Source organism: Vigna umbellata, chromosome 5, assembly GCF_029865625.1.
Source record: "Vigna umbellata cultivar VRB3 chromosome 5, Vumbellata_1.0, whole genome shotgun sequence".
Taxonomy (NCBI): Eukaryota; Viridiplantae; Streptophyta; class Magnoliopsida; order Fabales; family Fabaceae; genus Vigna; species Vigna umbellata.
Window position 1 is genome coordinate 37,796,500 of NC_142169.1, and position 18,080 is coordinate 37,814,579.

The 18,080-nt window shown below is 33.4% G+C and overlaps 2 protein-coding genes across 5 annotated transcripts; one reads left to right on the plus strand and one right to left on the minus strand.

Annotated features, from left to right (window-relative positions):
- Positions 1-929: 929 nt before the first annotated feature.
- On the plus strand, positions 930-10,552 carry LOC124827964 (protein MEI2-like 2). 4 transcript variants are annotated; one of them, XM_047301158.2, is made up of 13 exons: positions 931-1,220; positions 3,478-3,536; positions 3,621-3,764; positions 3,864-4,333; positions 5,693-5,851; positions 5,933-6,049; positions 6,146-6,297; positions 6,599-6,690; positions 6,793-7,729; positions 7,843-7,927; positions 8,021-8,089; positions 8,340-8,519; positions 9,912-10,552. In XM_047301158.2, exons 2-13 carry the CDS (start codon positions 3,491-3,493, stop codon positions 10,020-10,022), a joined length of 2,562 nt encoding a protein of 853 aa, XP_047157114.2. In that variant the 5' UTR covers positions 931-1,220; positions 3,478-3,490; the 3' UTR covers positions 10,023-10,552. The 4 variants fall into 4 exon arrangements, with proteins under 4 accessions (XP_087972092.1, XP_087972094.1, XP_047157114.2 ...); XM_088115966.1 differs by having other exon boundaries at positions 930-1,220; positions 5,693-6,049; XM_088115968.1 differs by having other exon boundaries at positions 930-1,220; positions 3,900-4,333; positions 5,693-6,049.
- Positions 10,553-11,366: 814 nt separating this feature from the next.
- LOC124827987 (Phosphoribosyltransferase family protein) lies at positions 11,367-16,156 on the minus strand. The gene is made up of 7 exons (XM_047301181.2): positions 15,797-16,156; positions 13,389-13,704; positions 12,580-12,675; positions 12,383-12,451; positions 12,176-12,304; positions 11,830-11,926; positions 11,367-11,734 (listed from the first exon to the last, which is right to left on the minus strand). The coding sequence occupies exons 1-7, from the start codon at positions 15,916-15,918 to the stop codon at positions 11,601-11,603; spliced, it is 963 nt and encodes a 320-aa protein (XP_047157137.1). The 5' UTR covers positions 15,919-16,156; the 3' UTR covers positions 11,367-11,600.
- Positions 16,157-18,080: the final 1,924 nt, after the last annotated feature.

The following is an 18,080-nucleotide window of genomic DNA, read 5'->3' on the forward strand; positions in this document are numbered from 1 at the left end:
ATTTCTAATACATCTTTTTAAATATATTAAATTAATTTTTTTAAACTTACAAAATTATGAGTTTCATGTCATATTTTAGTAAATGTCGTTTTTTTTCATTTGATCATGTATTCTTTTGTAATTTTTAATAAATACCCACTTAAAAAATGTTAAAAAATAAATATTTTTAATATTTTCCTTTAAAAAATCAAATAAATGGAAATTTAAATTTGTATTAATATATTTTGCAAACTTTTAATAATAATAATAATAATAATAATAATAATAATAATAATAATAATAATAATAATAATCGGATAATAGAAAAATTGAAGCAGGAGAAGAGCTGGGCTAGTGTTGAATCTTGAGCATTCGTGTCAACGGACGCCAAATACAATTCCAATGTGGCAAAATGTTAGGAATAAAATATAAATACACACGCCAAAGATATTATTAATATTATTATTAGTATTATTATTAAAATTTAATTTAAATATGAAAATGGACAAACTTTATAAAAAAAAAATACTAAGATATTATGATACATAATTAATGTTGTCTGCTTTTATAAAAAAAATTATACTCAATATAATTGTTTTAATTAAGAATATATAAAATCCTGAACAAATATTCCGTGTGGCAGTGAACAGAATTTTATGACATCTATTATATATACTAAATTAGTTAATTTTAATAATTATCTTAAAATTAGATAAATAATTATATTTGATAGTGGATATACTAAATTAAACACTGAAATTTTTTATATAGTCCTTAAAAATTAAATTGTTTTTATTATTTATTCTTCCATTTTCTAAATAAATCATATTTTTCATAGTGTCCAAAAATAAATAAATAATATTTTACAGCAAATTTTACATATATGTTTTTTTTAATGATAAAAAGAAGAAGAACACGTTATTAATTTTGATGTGCTTGTCTTTCTTCCCTCCAATCATTTTTCCTCTGTGTCTTGTTTTTCTTTCTTTATTTTTTTTCTCTCTCTCCCTCTGATTTTCGGGGAAAATTTCTCTCACTCTTGCTCTCTGGTTTCCCGGCGACAGAGAAGGAAGCAGAAGAGTAGAAGGAAGACATTTCTCTGCTTCTACGGAAACTCTTACCTTCACTTCCTTCCCTTCCTCTTTTCAATTTCCGTGATCATCACAATTATCTCTACTCCTCAATTTCAATCCTCCATGAATCACCTCTAGCCCCTCCTCTCTTTCCTTCTCTTCCATAAGGTACTCTTCTTGTTTTGGTTTGTTGCTCTTTTCGTTCCTTTCCTTTTCCGTCTCCTAGTCTAATTCTTTGTTGTAGTTGTTGTTTGCTTTATTCATGCTTTTTCAAGTATTAGGGGTGTGTCAAAATTAGTTTTTTCTTTGAAATTTTTGCTTTTTCTCACTTGATCGGGTTTACTGGCAAGTTGGTCTTCCTTGTCTTTGTGCATAAGCTTGAGCTGTTGATGAGTGATGAAGAGCAGTATTCTTTGGTGTGGGGTCTCGGTGGTGATGGTGTGTAATCTGAGTGTAACTATCTGTGCTTAAAATTTTGGTTTGTGGGTTTTGGTGAAGTTGATTAATTTTCTTGGTTATGTTTAGTTTGGTGTTATTTTTGGTCAAGTTGACCATGTGGTCTTTCTTACCCTGTTGCGAAATGCGTCAGCTATTGAGTGTTCTTTTGTTTGGTTTTGTTTAGTCCTGTTTAAGTTTGTGCTGTTATGGTTGCCGTCTATGATCGAGTTTACTGTGGTTGCTTGTTTGTGTGTGTTGTGCCGTTGGGAAGTACTTTGGTTGTTGGGTGTTCTATGTTTTTGTTTTATTTAATCTATGAAAACTTTCCTTCCTTGTGCTTTTATGCATACAGAAGAAAAGCAACCTGTTTTGATTCTGGTTAGGTCGAAGCTTGAATTTTTCTAATCAAGATTCCTTCTATGTGATTTTGATAATGATTAATCAAATTAGAAAGAGCAGTATAATGGTTGTAAAATGGGCAACTAGCCAGATCGTTGAGTCATATAATCACTTAAGCCTTTGTAGGTAAAGTTATATAGGATATTTTACCGAAAAAATAAAAAATAAAATGGATTTTCTTGTACATCAAAGAAGTTAATAAGAGAAAATTGCTGAGAAATAGCTTATATATAAGTTGATTTTAGTTTACGTAGTTTTTTTTTCCTTATTTTTTTTCCCAATATTGTTTCTGGAAATTTATCCAAATGTAGCCCTGTTCAACCAAAACCAATGATAATCACCTGGCCATATCAATATTATCTTGAGTTACATTGTAAAATGTCTGAATGCCTCCCTCCAGCTCATAAACGATGTCTTGGTTCAAAATTTAACTAGCATCGCAGAGGTATTGCATATTAGCATTTTATTCAGTGACTAAATTTTTATTGTTGTGCATAATCTGCCCTTCTCACTTTCTGTGTTCACTATTTCTGCTTTTTAAGCTGGATACAGATTACCAGGATACTTTATTGTCAGAGACATTTACGCCAGATGAACTTTTTTTTGTTTGGTCCACAATCAACATTTGATTTTTAATTAGAATCATGTTGTTTTGCTTTGCATTCCAAGGAGCCTGTTAACAGAGATTTTTCTAGATATGTGTTATTTACTAAGTCATTAGTTTGTTACTGAGATTAGTTTCAAAGTGTTTGTGCTCAATTTCAATATGGTCCCTTTGAGTTTTATTGTCACTGCTTAACCTTACTAATTGGTATCTTTGTTAAAATCATACTCGTTATTCTAAATGGGTGATTGAACAATGTGAGCAGCTTCCCTGTGGATTTTTCCTACTAAGTTGAGTTCTGTTACCTAATGAAACGGTACAGAATGTATATGTTATATCTGTGGAGTGTTAACATCATGTTCTTTACTTTCTGTCTTTTCTAAATTGGTGATTGGGGTTCTTAGGGAAGTTCCACTTCTACTGTGCTTTTGTCATAGTTGAACTCAGCATGTATATTGAAGCACTGGGTTTGGAATAATTGGGTAGTTCACATGACACCAGTCATGACTTCTATAATGATGTGTGAGATATCATAGGTTTCGCCCTTGTCCCATTCTCCTAGCATCACACTCTTACTGGGTTGCTCATTTCTATTGTATTGGTCTCATTCTGTGAACTTCATCCATCCATATTAGATATAAAAATTGTACTGATTCGTACAATGTCATGTGTATAGTTGTCGGTAATTCAACTTACTAGATATTGATAGTGATTGTAATCTTTGCTCCGAATATTATACAAATGATTGCATCTTACTCCCGTCTTTGTACTCTGAGAAAACTCAAGAAAGGTATAAAACTACCTGGAAATCTTTGTTTGTCATTGATGAAACTAAATTATGATGCATTCTTACTTGATTGTGGCTGTTTTTCCATTTATGGAACACTCTTCACACAGTGTTTATGATGTGTTCAAGTAATTGATTTAAGATATCTGACTTTCTGAATTCTCTTTTTTTCTTGTCACATTTTACAATATTCTTAGAAAGTGACTGAAAATGGACAAAAATTATGGGGATTCTTCATCAGCTCATGCTGCCGCAGGTTCTCCTCTTTGTCAGTAATACATAAAACTCTTCTATAGTAGTTATTTTCTTTTTCAAATTAGTTTGTGTGTTGTTTCTGTAGGTTCATCTGAGACTTCCTTGCTTAATGCTCGGAAAAAAGTTGCAAGCAGTGCATGGGGAATACCTCGAGCAACTGATGTGTTCCATGATTCAAGTGATATTAGCTTGTTTTCTAGTTCACTGCCTGTTCTTCCGCATGAAAAGTGTAAGCATGAGATGATTTTCTGGTGTACAGATTGCAATCATTTGAAATATTTATTTAGAATCTCCCGTTATTTTTCTCTTTTTTAATGTTGATATGCAGTAGATTTGACTGATTCTGAAAATTATGGCCAACCAGTTGATGATAACTTGCTAACATTAGAGAAAGTTCATAAAGAAGATGAGGGACGTGATCCTTTTGATGATTTTGAAGCCACTGCAATAGGGAACATGCTTCCTGATGATGAAGAGGAGCTTTTAGCTGGGATTATGGATGATTTTGACCTCAGTAAATTGCCCAGCCAACTGGAGGATTTAGATGAAAATGATCTATTTGTCAATGGAGGAGAATTTGAGATGGATTGTGAACCCCAAGAGAGCCTTAACATTGGCATATCCAAGATAAGCATATCAGATGGAGTTGCTTCAAATGGTATAGGTCACTATGCTATCCCAAATGGTGTTGGAACTGTGGCTGGGGAGCATCCCTATGGAGAGCATCCATCAAGGACACTATTTGTTCGAAACATCAACAGTAATGTTGAGGACTCTGAATTACGAACACTGTTTGAGGTATTGGACATTTTCCTATGGTAATCACGCTTTTGCTTCTTTAATTGCAAAATGCAAACATAAGTATATGAATTAAGATAAATAGTTGAAGCATTTACATCGAGTCAATCCTTCAATAGAGTTATGTTTATATATAAAGACAACTGTGTTTGGCAATCTTGCTTTTGCATGTTGAATTATTCTTAGTTGGTTTATTTGCTTGGGGAGATTTCTTGCTTAACCTTTTTAAAAATAACTTTCCAAGTGAACTACGTATTGTTTTAGCGATAATTTCTTTTGTTATGAAGTTAAAGAGTTTCCTATTATTCAACCTTATAATCTGGTAGCTTCTCTAAATTTGGCAAGAGTGATGTTTTCCAATTATTTTATTAACCTTGAAATTTAGTAAATATGAAGCTTGCTATTTTATAGTGACTAGACTTCTTTTATTAATAGAACCAATGATGTTATTTGTGCATCTAACATGGGTTGGGAAAAAAATATGTAATTCTTCATACATGTTCATGGAGGAGAAAGTGTTTTAGAGCAGAGAAAACAAAGTAGCATACTAATCGAAAACTAAAACTACACAGCTGTCAGGTAGTGAAAGGCATAACTAATTTCAATTATAACAGAATCTTATTATACGATACTCTAACATCAGTTGATGAAATATATACTATTCAGTTTTTTACATCCATTTCCCTTTTCTCTCCTTTTTTGGTTTCCCTGATATCTATTAGTAGTATTGAGGTCTATTGCTGTTTGAAATTTGGGCGAAGTCATGGATTATTAGTTCACATTTTTGCTACAAAATTGGTTTGTAGCTGTTTTTCCTGACTGATTATTAGTGTGAATGTCTCTGTCAATACAAATTATTGTGTAAGTAGCATTTTTTCTTAGGTGCTCTGGGCACTATTCTTTCATGTTTAGCCTGAATTCTAAAAGAATAGTGTATCATAGGATAATCTGTTGTCACATTTACTTTTCCTAATAAAGAGGGAACTAATAATCACTTGATTATTGTATAATGAAACTGGAACAGCAAGAAAGAGAATGGTAAGAATGTACAAAATCTTAAAAGGACCCTAAGTTGTCATTTGGCTCTGGTCAGTTAGTGATAAACGTCAAATGGATAGAGGTTATGGATTTCTACTTAAAAGATAGAGGTACGGGTGTCTTTGAAGAACCTTGATTTACCTTTTTGTTCTTTATTGACTTTCTGATTGTTTACCTGGTAGAATTGGTGTGACAATTCTAGTTGGAACTTAAATAGAGTATGTTTTAGTTATCCATTCTCCATTTATGTACAACTTGAAAAATCATTTTCAGCCTTTTCTTATCTATTATTTTTTTTTTTGTTTCCTTTTTATTTGATAGCAATATGGGGATATCAGAACTTTGTACACAGCATGCAAACATAGAGGCTTTGTGATGATATCATACTACGACATTCGAGCTGCTCGCACTGCCATGCGTGCTTTACAAAACAAACCCTTGAGACGTAGAAAACTTGATATTCATTTTTCAATTCCAAAGGTTTGGCTTTTGTGGCATTACTTGATAACTTGTTCTTTTTTATGTTGCCTTCTGAGTTATTTCATCTTCTGCTTGTTTCAGGATAACCCTTCAGAAAAAGATATAAATCAAGGAACCCTTGTAGTGTTCAATTTAGACCCATCAGTCTCAAATGATGACCTTCGGCAAATATTTGGGGCTTATGGTGAGGTCAAGGAGGTAAAATCTGTTTATTTGTTCATCTCATTTTCGTTTGCCACCACTTAATTTTTATATAGTGCTTGCAGTAGTTGTAATTTTGTGTTCAAATTTCAGATCAGGGAAACACCGCATAAGAGGCACCACAAATTTATTGAATTTTATGATGTTAGAGCAGCAGAGGCAGCTCTTAAAGCATTAAATCGAAGTGACATTGCTGGGAAACGCATAAAACTTGAACCCAGCCGCCCTGGTGGAGCACGTAGAAAGTAAGTTTGATTTTATCCTTGTTTGTCATATCATATTTGCTGCATAAATAATTTTTCTCCCTTGACCTCATTTAATGACATACTAGAAAGTTTTGAGAATAGAGGTATACCCAAGAATATCTATCTATTATATATTTCCTTTAAAACTTTGTTATCCTAAAGTGATCTTATAAATATCCCATTTGTATAAATAAATTTCAGTTTCAATATCCCATAATGTCATATTTCCTTGTGCCACTGACAGTTATTATCTATGTAATTAAACCTTTAAGTAAACTAGTGATGCATTTTCTCGTGTTAGCTTGATGCAACAACTGAGTCAAGAACTGGAACAAGATGAAGCTCGGACTTTTAGACATCAAGTGGGTTCACCCGTGGCCAATTCTCCTCCTGGTAAAGATCTCTTAAAATCCAATCATTTTTCTGATTCGAATTCTAGTTTATCATTTTTGAAAGATGTTTTCGGTTTGATAAATTAGTTATCAATTTTCTCAGGTAGCTGGGCACAATTTGGAAGTCCAGTTGAACATAATCCATTAGGTTCTTTTAGCAAGTCCCCTGGTTTGGGTCATGCCAGTCCCATTAATACCACCAACCATTTGTCTGGATTGGCGGCAATTCTTTCCCCACATGCAGCAACCTCTCCCAAGATTGCGCCAATTGGCAAGGACCCTGGAAGGACTGCAAATCAGCTGTTTGCAAACTCCGGATCAACACAAGGAGCAGCTTTTCAGCATTCTATGTCCTTTCCTGAACAAAATGCAAATGCAAGTCCTAGGCCTATATCTAATTTTGGTGAATCAAATTCAGGTGCATCAAGTATTGGAACATTGTCTGGTCCTCAATTTCTTTGGGGAAGTCCAACTCCTTACTCTGAGCATTCAAACACTTCATGGTCTTCATCTTCTGTGGGGCTTCCATTTACTTCTGGAATCCAAAGGCAGGGTTTTCCATATACTAGTCATCGAAGTCCTTTTCTTGGCTCCCATTCCCATCATCACGTTGGATCTGCTCCATCAGGCCTTCCACTTGATAGGCACTTTAGCTATTTTCCCGAGTCACCAGAAGCTTCTCTCATGAGCCCTGTTGCGTTTGGGAATTTAAATAAAAGTGAAGGAAATTTTATGATGAACATGGGTGGTCATGCCTCCATAGGAGCTGGTCTGCCAGGAAATACTGCTGCTGAAATTAGTTCTCCTAATTTCAGAATGATGTCGCTGCCTAGGCCTGGTTCCTTGTTTCATGGAAATAGTTCGTATACTGGACAAGGAGCAACTAACATTGATGGATTAGCCGGACGTGGACAAAGTAGACGACCTGAAAATGCTGGGAACCAAATGGACAGTAAGAAATTGTACCAGCTTGATCTAGACAAAATTGTCAGTGGTGAAGATGCAAGAACTACTTTAATGATTAAAAACATTCCTAACAAGTAAGAACAACCAAACAAGTATCCTAGTGATGTGATTAACATACCAACAATTTAACAAGGATGGTAATTGGTGAATTTCTTGATGACTTTGTGCTGTTCTGGTTGGTTTTAAGGTATACCTCAAAGATGCTGCTTGCTGCAATTGATGAGAGTCACCGGGGTACTTATGACTTTCTGTACTTGCCAATTGACTTTAAGGTATACACATCGTACATATCTTTTTTATTAAGGTTGGGGGATTTCTCATCCCAGAACGACGTATTTCTTCTTAATGCCTATTTTTTCCTGCAGAATAAGTGTAATGTGGGTTATGCTTTTATCAACATGGTGTCTCCTTCACACATCATCCCCTTCTATAAGGTTTGAATTCTATACATTTTTACGACTGAGGTATTCTGTTACTATTTTAAAATTCTCATCTGGTTTTTAAGATACGGACTCCTTAATATGACATCGTATGGAATTATCCAATTTCCCTAATTTTATAGGTAAATTTTAATATAAGATTAAAAGTGTTTTATTGATAGTTTCTGGTAATTTGCAAGTGTTGAAACATGTCCTGGTCTGGAGAAGTATACTGCTAAGAAGTTTGTCACGAAAATTTATGTAGGCCTTCAATGGGAAAAAGTGGGAGAAGTTCAACAGTGAAAAGGTTGCTTCACTGGCATATGCACGGATACAAGGAAAAGCTGCACTTGTGATGCATTTCCAGAATTCAAGCTTAATGAATGAGGACAAACGATGCCGGCCAATTCTCTTTCATTCAGAGGGCCAGGATACTAGTGACCAGGTAATGTGATTACTATCAATTGCAATTGCAAGATTGCTGCGTGAACACATTGGTTCTGAGCTTTAGATGTCATGCAAATCATACAAATTATTAGTGGATTGGAATTCAGGATTTATACATTTTCACCTTCAATTTTAGTTACAGCAATTAGGATGAATCATCAGACTAGGTCAAATATCAAGGATTAATATAATTTTTGTTTCATGAAATTGTGCTTAGCTAGCATAAAGTTGTGTTTCTGCGTAGAGACTAAAATATCATAATGTGATTGTAAGCCTGACATCAGTGTTTCTCAAATTTAACTGTAAGACAATAATACTGCAAAAGTGGGGCAGACCTCAAGCTTCATGAACTCAACAACAGTTCACCAAACCATAGGTTGTACGGGGAACTTGAAGTGAAGTGGTTATTTTTCATTTAAGTTCTGGACTTATCTTGGAGAAGGGAATTTTATGTTGGACCAGTTGATGACTCCCATATTGTTGGAAGTTTGAAATTGTGCGTCCTACCAAGTTCCAAGTGATATTATCAGAGTTTGTTGTTTTCTTATCAATTTTGAAGTATGAAGTTAGAGTTGTTCTACCATTTTCATGTCAAATGTGAAGGTATCAAGTTAGAGGCGAACACTTAACTCTATGTGTACATGGAATGAAAGGGACGGATTAGCGTGAGCTCATGCCCTTTGCTTCAAGGGAGGGGCACTGAAATGAAAAGAAATAAGGGTGGGTTTCTCCTCTATAGGTTAGATTTGAAGGAAAAGTCAGACTCAGTGTTGGTTTAACGAAAATGCCCTTTGCTAAGTCACAACACAACACATTTAATTACAACACGTGAAAATGCTGTTGGTGAGCCCACATAATCATTATTCTTCCACCATAATTATGTGGGTTAAAAGTGTAGAATATGAACATATTAAGTGTAGCATAATCCATCGTTATTAATTATAATTGATTAAGTACTCATTCTGAACACAAGGGTAATACGGTCATTACACAAAAAACAAACCACCGTCTCTTTTCAATTCTTTCACCCAATTCAAACAACCTAATTTTCTTTCCTATTTCTCTTTATTTTCTTTTCTACTCCCATACTGTCCATTCACTAATCCAAACAAAGACTAAATGACGTACCTGAGTGTTGTAGAGTTAGCTGCACTAGTTCTGTATGTATAATCTGTACTATAAATTACATTGTATCTATTTCACCTTTCAAGAGTTGTTTGATTGTGATGTCACATTTGAGCTATCGGTTCACTTTTTCAATTGAAACATAAACTACTGAATTGCTTGACTGTATCTTTCTTATTTGACACATTAATTGATCAGTTATTCCTTTTATAACGTTAGATTTCAATGGTTTGTCTGACAAATTCTTTCACTGCTTATCATTTAGGAACATTTTCTATCCAGCAATTTGAATATATGCATTCGTCAACCAGATGGATCCTATTCAGGTGACTTGTTGGAGAGCCCGAAGGGCAATTTGGAGTTAGAGAAAGATTAACCATTTGTTAGACATATTGTTCCTAGCCACAATAAATGGGGTGTGGGAGTTCTAACTATTGCATTGGTGATCCTAAGGTGTACAAAGCTGATTCATAAAAAAAAAAATAAAAGACAAAAAGTTGTATAAAGATGAAGGGAGCAACCCAGTTATCAGCGGGTGGAGACTTCGAACATGTCAATAATCATAAAGGATGCAGAGAGCAGCTTGTTGATGTGTAGAGAAACCATTGTTTTACAACCAGTGGAAAAGAATAACTTGGAATGTATTGCTGGGTGGTTAGTTTCTAAAGCAGCATGCATGCCAGATTGTGCAGGATTGACCCCATCTGGGATTTCTTATTTTTTCTTCCTCTGTTAAGGCTCTTGTCGCCATTTCCTTAAAGGGTAACGTGTATATGAAAAAAAAAACAATTTATGGGGGAATAGTTTGTATAGAATGGGAACAGGAAACTATCTTATTTATGAATGTTTGTCAATTTTCATGTAGTCAAAAGAATGTGAATGTTTGTAAAGATGTGAAGTTGTGAACTGGTTTCTTGCCTTAACATTTGTGCTTTTGAAATATTGGAGGCTCTGTAAAGCACTGCTTAACCAAACTCTAATATAAAATGGAAACTTTATCGTATATTAATGTCTCATAATTTATACACACACACAAATATATATATATATATATATATATATATATATATATATATATATATATATATATATACATTTTAAGTTGGGAAAGGTTCTCTGGAATTATCGGATGCAAACTCCTGTAGGACAATTGAAAAATAAAAAAGGTGGAACAAATCAAAGTTGTCTGATTGTATCTATTGATGGCTCCAAATTATTGTTCCTTTTGATCTGTATGGATGGTTTGCTTTTGAGCATAATTTTACCGTTTGATAGTGTAGTGTGGGTCACTTTATTCTTCTTTTTTATCTGAGGAATCTTATAATAAAAAGTTGAGTGTATTTCTCTAAATTCTCAAAAAAGAATTTTACGGATGAACCTTTGAAGTTTATACCATGGACGATTCAACTTTCTACACCTCAATATGTCGTACCTTATTCATTTAATTCAAGAATAGATTTTAGAAACATTTTATCTTTCAAAAATTTCATTAGAGGTGGAGATAAAACAATATAAAATGCAGGAAAACAGCTATGTTATTATTATCAATTTCTCAAGTTAATTAGTGATCAGTGAATATCACTTTTTTGACGATACAAGTCTATGTCATTCTTAGTGTAATTTTAAGAGAAAAAGCATTTCATTGTTACTACAAAGATTCTTTAGTAGTAAACTTCATCAATGGTATCTGTAATTCTGATGCATGTTCATAGTAATAATGTAAGGTAAGATAAGAGGTTTGCATTTGATAGTCTTGTACCAGTGTTACTCAACTCAGGTCACAGAACAGTCCAAAACATAAGAAATTAAATTCATAGATTTCTTTGTGCTAAAGCTCATAGCAATGCACAGTACAAGTGAAAGGATGTTATTAGGATGTTAAACAGGTATAAAAATTTGTACTTGAAATCCCTTTTAACAGTTCAATGTTTTTCCTCTTGAATAAATTTTGCCCTCATATTTGTAGAGCATCGGCAATAGACCCGGCTAGACTCAATACTTCAAAAGGAGCTTTATTTGCAATAGCTTTGACAGTAAGAGGGCAAGAATCTGTGATCCAAAAGTAGGAAAATGCATTCTCCAAGGACCCTGCAAGTTAAATAAAATGGTATTAACAGTCACATATATGACAAATAGAAAAATGTAGAAACTAGAAAGCAAGTGACATTTAAGTCAGCACTAACCACTTTTATGAAGGAATCGCTCCCATGATTGCTTAGGGAACACTCCGTGGGTGACATAGGCACTCACCTTTGCTGCACCATTGGCTGCCAAAACTTTCTAGAGGAACAAAACAGTAAACAAAAGAGAAATGTTCAGTAGCACTTACATGCACACACAAGCATTGATAATTGATGATTGATGCATGTATATGCACATACAGATTAACTTTTGCTTAGTTTAGGTTGGCATAACAAAGATCAATAATCAACAACAAAAAATAGTCGCATGTGAGAATGGCTTCAAGCAAACAATTTTCTTTTGACAATATATCTTTTCTCATTTTGTATTTGCAAATAAAATATTGACCTGACACTCAACCAAGGTGCCTCCAGATTGGACCAAATCATCAACAATAACCACATGATGACCAGAGACATGGCCTTCCTTGAGCCGAACTATCCTCTTGTCACCTTCACGAACCTTAGTACATACAACCTGCCACATTCAGAAACAGACAAATCTATAAGCCAAACAAATATAAGTAAAAATTTATCAAAGAGATAGGAGACTCACGACTGAAAAATTATCAAACAGCTTGTGGAATCGCTTCCATGCACCATCATCTGGAAATGCAATAACTACCTGAAAATAACACTCAGAAATTCGTGCTAAAAAATGTGAAGGAAAACACAAATATAAAATATCCCCTCTTTTAACATAACACGTTGATCAACAGACAAAATGTGAATGAAATAACACAGAATACTCACATTATCAGCATCGGGAAGCTGGCTCAGACGCTGCCTTAAGAGAGGAATACCCGTCTCAAACAAAGGCAGGACTTCATCTCCAAAATAAAACCTCTCCTGGATAATGTAAAATCATAAGTAAAATTACAAAAACTTGATAGTATGCTACTATAACATCAACTACACAAAGAAGCAGAACGTTGTTGCAAAAACTACAGGGTATTAATTACAACAGGTAGGATGTTAATTAGTTAAGGGAAAATCACTTATTTAGTCTTGCGTTTCTTTTCAGAAGTGAGCTTTACTCATTGAGAAGAAGAAATCCTTTGTCAAGATATCTCTCTTGGAGGAGAGATATGTTTTCTATTCTTTCGTTTCAATTCAGTAAAATCTTTACTTTCTTCTTTCTACCAAGAACCAATGATATCCTAAAAACTGAGAACATTAAAAAGGGAAAAACACAAGTTTTACTACATTGTTGCATACCTTAAGCAAATTGAAGTATATGAGCAATAACCAAATAAGATGTTAAAACAAGTAAAAGTGAAACATGCATCCTTTGTCTGCCTTAAGAAATGACTGTCTATCCACATATTCTGTTGAATGGTGCCTTCACTCATTTTTTCAAAAGTTCTACTTCAGTGAAGAAAAGTTCTTTGACAGACAACAATACAGAAGTGCAATATCCCATCAAGCATAACCCAATAAGAGATTATGCAACAAAATCTCCATTAACAAAAGTATATTAAATAGCAATTCGTAAGGACTTCAAACTATACAGCACAAAAGCAAAGCATAGTACTTCCTTCCAATGCAGCAAACACACGAACCTGCAAGGCATGAATGTCATATATGACTAAGCTGGTTGGGCCTCCTCTTGAAATTGGAATGTTTGACAACATCCTTGCAAGGGTGAAGGCAGTTGCTACATCTCCTTCTTCCTCCATTCGCTCAAAGGATCCAGTTGGAAAGAAAGGCAATACCAATGTGAAGGAAGCAACAAATAGACGAGGGAGTGCATATATGACAGAAAGTTGTTCAAAGACTTGTGCTGGGGAGCTGAAAGATGCCAAAAAAGCAACATGTTGACCTCGGAGTTCTTCTGCATTATTTATGTATATATTTGGAAACCCATCGGCAAATGACCTGAATAAGCATGAAATTATTAAGCATTTTCAATTTTTGTCATAAAAACGAGAAAACAAAATTCAACTTGCAGTTTGTTTGTAATAATGTTATGCAGGTCAAATAAGGTTTGAGGAATCTAGATCCCCACACATCCAGGATATGAATAGAAGAAAATACATCATGACAAAACTAAGGTAACTGTGGTACAGTGATATTACAGTATAAATGTAGAACGGAAGTAAAGTAATTGTTATAACGAAATATCACTCCAAAAGAAATTGTTTAAGAAAATTAGTCATGAAAAAGCATCAAAACACAAGTACACAACCGGAGGAACATAGGGAAGACAATAAATTTCTTCTGACAAAATCCTGAGTTTATCTAATATAGTACTCTTCATTGACATACATGACATCATCAGCAGTGTTATCATTTGCACCATCACTGAATCTATAGCTCTCACTCCTCTGTTTACTATGAATCAGTTTCGTCCTCTTCAATATCAATTTCTTTGGAGCATGAATCTTTTGAAATCGGCCTTTTTTTAAATTTTTGCTTGTTGCATGGTATATGTATTCATCTCTCAAGTTCTAGGTACTCTAACAAAACCCCCCCCTAGTCAAAATGTCTAAAGACAACATCTTAGCATCATTTAGAACCACCTCTCCATTGTATCATTCACTATTTTGAGATATTACCAAAGGATATCAGATACATCACAATGTATTTAAGATATGTTACAACAAGTTTTAAGCTCTTGATTCAATTAAAACTTGATCATGTAACTTTTTATGCCTAAGCTGCTTGCACCTTTTGGTGTGAAGCTGTAGGATAAAGTAAAGAATAAATGAAACTAGCATTTCTTTTCTACCATGGCAAAGTAAGCTAGAGTGTCAAATTATAAATTGACATGCTAAAACACAGTCCAATTCTCATTACAGCCAGTGGCACCACCACATCAGCTTAGTAAGTAGCAAACAGAAGGTAGAGAATACAACACATTTCAGGTCCTTCGCAATTCCTATTAAATATTCATAATTGTCAAGCAACGCATTGAGTTCTTTCCCCAACCACACCATGATTCAGTTCCAGCAAATGTAAACTTTCAAAGTTCTCCATGCCAAGCCTATTTCAGTTCCATCTTAATCAGGCACAGGTCCATTGATCTCAAATCAAGAAAATACATTTCTTTAAAGCCATCCTAATTAGTAAAGAGGTCACAATTATGACCCATTAGCACAGGAAGAATGCATCGAGGCTGACATTCCTTAATATATATCTCCAGGAATAGATCTTAACTTCAAGTTTCGATTTTTGAAAAGAATATATGAGAATTTCATCATTAGATAAGTTGCATTTAGTATTTTCTCTCTGTTTCTTAGGCTTCTCATTTCCTCCTTTCATATTATTTTCCACAAAATTACCATCCACAGATTTTTGCTATATTTTCATCCCAACATACACATAGCACTCAAAATCTTTGCCAAGGGTGTATACTCAAAAGGGGTATACCATTCACCATATTGTTCAGCTTTATCTTCATGAATATTTAAAGACTAACTAAAACTAAAAAGTTCTGTATTTGGAACCATATTTAATTATTACCCAAAATCCAGACACGGGTTTCTCCTAAACCCTGTCCTCCTTCAATCAAAACAAACTTGTTATCCAATGCCAGCCCTGAAGAATAAATGAAGCTACGTGGAACAAAATGACACTTTTTTCACTCAACTTAAATATCCCGGCTTAATTTAGCTTAAGTGCCGAAAGTCTACATTATTATCTTTTATCTCTCCACTAGCAGAATTTTGGCTGAAAGCCAGTCGAAACGCGGAGTTAACATGTTAACCAATGTACCCAAGTTGACAAATGCAAAAGACCGGATAAGACCCTTCCAAAGAAACAATCTTTCATTCGTTTCCATCAAACTTCTCGTAAAAAAGTCTAAGCTTTGAACAACATACAACAATAAAACACAACATAATCTTAAAAGAAACCCATAATTAGCAAAGAACAAGCTAAAACACAACACAACGCAAGCAACTGAAATCAAGAACGGAAAATGATCGTGAGTAGAAAGAGAGAGCAAAAGTGTGCGTGAGAAAGACACCTCCATTTGATGTTTTGGAGAATGACGTGGGGAGATAAAAGAGCAACCTTGTGGGCAAGTTCTTCACAGTCAAGGGAGTAGAAGAGGTTCACCTGTTTCTTTGGGCACTTCACCAACGCCATTTCTCTCTCTCTTTCTTTCTCTCTCTCTCTCTCCAACAAAAGGAAATGCAAAAGCGTAGAAATCAAGCAAAAAAGAGAATAAAAAGGTAAGAAAAAGGAGGGTGAATAGAAGAAAAGGGATTTTGGAGTGTGGGGTGGTGAGGCCGCCAAGAACACGGAAGGAAGGAAAAGAACCCAGTGGCTGCGTAGCGTTTGGTCGTCAACACTGGTCAAATTTGCTTCTCAATATTAAGGGAAAGATACGTTGACGCCGTTAATGGAAATACGTCCGTTTGACACCGATACACGTGGCATATATATTAATTTTTTAAATGTTCAGGGATGGAACATAGGAGGGGAAATTGGTAACTTGCGATTTGGGGTCTTTTTGAATTTCGATTTCGCTCTTCGGTTCCTTTGCTGGTTCCTTCGTCAGCGGGATGTATGTCAGTATAAAACAGTCCAATTTAGGTGTGAGTGTTAAGAGAAGTTAGATAGTTATTTTATTTTTAGATAATCATACTTTTATAATGTCTTTTTTATAACATTTTAACATTATTTATGTATTGTTAATCATTCATGTATTTGTTAATATAAAATTATTTTACAATCAACAATAATAATTATAAACATCAACATAAATCAATCATAAAATAATAACAATGTTAAAATATTATCAAAAATATCAAAGTATCATTATTCATTATTTTTTTCAAAACCTTCTCAAATTTTCGAAATCAGGAATAAAACCTAGCTTTGTGAATTCAAATACACTACATTTTTACACTTTTTCAACATCACATATGTACAGGAGAAACGTGCAAAAAATAATGTTTTTTTATCTCATCATCACCACGCTTGATGCCTAAAAATCATTATTAATTAATATCATTAATTTAAATTTGGATTAATATAAAATTTATAAATATGAAATATCAATTAAAATATTACTAACAAATTTAGAGTCATAATAAATTTAATAAATAAATAGAATGATAATAATTATTATTGATAAATTTTAAAATATTGTTATTTTAAAGTTGATTTTAATTTATTACATTGATATTAGAAATAAAATAATATTGACGTAATAACTTATTCCAACTAATTAATTTTAACTATTTTTTGTAATTTTGTTTCAATGTTAAATTATCATTCTTTCTTCTTCGATTTCTATATTTTCTCCAAAAATAAGAAAGATTGATAAAAGTTTGATTTGTCTCTATTTTGTTCAATTTGTTAATAATTGGTCATGATTTATCTAATTGGAAACGAATATAATAGGATATAAAAGTTATTTCTAGTGGGGAGAAAATAATGGATGAAAAATATAACATTATCATCCAAAGGTGGTTAGTGCACATGATGCGACTAAAGACTCTTTAACTCAAGTGCTAGAATCTATGGTGAAGCCTATGATGAAACTTATGGTGGAGCTTGTGACAACACCTGTGGTGGAGGTGTAACCTGTTGCTCAGTCACAATTTAAGCCAATGGTGGGTAATCATGATAATATTTATGTTATGAATATATATTCTCTTGTTAAGAATCTAGATAGTAGTGTGCAAGTGTTGGTTGATATTTAACTCATAGTAATCTTTTGATATATGAGGATACTTGTTTTTTTAGAATAATTGAAAAGTAGATTCTAAATTGCCTAATATGTGTGATGAGAGAAGAAATTATAATGTTGAAGGAGACGATGAACCAATTTAAACTATAAAAAAATCCAGAAGAAAAACCTTTAAAAGTTAAAAGCATATTTTGGAATGTGAGAGAATTTGCTAATGTTAAATTTTTTATGTGAAAGAATTTGTCTTTTTCCTAATATATGGAGTTCAAATGATATTTATGAAGCAAATCATAGATTTCAAATGATATTTATGAAGCAAATCATAGATTTTTTTTTCATAATATGTATTTTTGTTAACTGTGTCTTGCAATGTAATTTTGTTATAAGTTTGGTGTGGTCCTTCCATTTTTTTTTTACTTTTTTTAAAAAAAATCTTCATGTAATGACAACTACACTTAACATGAACTTAATGTAGTTGAAAATTTAATTTTGAGTTAAATATGTTTTTGATCTCTTAACTTTTAATGAAAATTACAATTAGTTCATTTTCGAAACTTTGACTAATTTAGTCTCTCATCTTTAGAACCGTGTGAATTTAGTCATTTTAACC

What these genes read in the sequence shown, in the direction of transcription:
- LOC124827964 (XM_088115966.1), top strand. Translation starts at nt 3,491, where the DNA reads ATGGACAAAAATTATGGGGATTCTTCATCAGCTCATGCTGCCGCAG. An exon ending in AATTACGAACACTGTTTGAG is followed by an intron (nt 4,334 to 5,692) that starts GTATTGGACATT and finishes TTTATTTGATAG; the next exon opens with CAATATGGGGATATCAGAAC. An exon ending in CCTGGTGGAGCACGTAGAAA is followed by an intron (nt 6,298 to 6,598) that starts GTAAGTTTGATT and finishes TTCTCGTGTTAG; the next exon opens with CTTGATGCAACAACTGAGTC.
- LOC124827987 (XM_047301181.2), bottom strand. Translation starts at nt 15,918, where the DNA reads ATGGCGTTGGTGAAGTGCCCAAAGAAACAGGTGAACCTCTTCTACTCC. An exon ending in CTCCAAAACATCAAATGGAG is followed by an intron (nt 13,705 to 15,796) that starts GTGTCTTTCTCA and finishes ATGCTTATTCAG; the next exon opens with GTCATTTGCCGATGGGTTTC. An exon ending in GCGATTCCTTCATAAAAGTG is followed by an intron (nt 11,735 to 11,829) that starts GTTAGTGCTGAC and finishes TTTAACTTGCAG; the next exon opens with GGTCCTTGGAGAATGCATTT.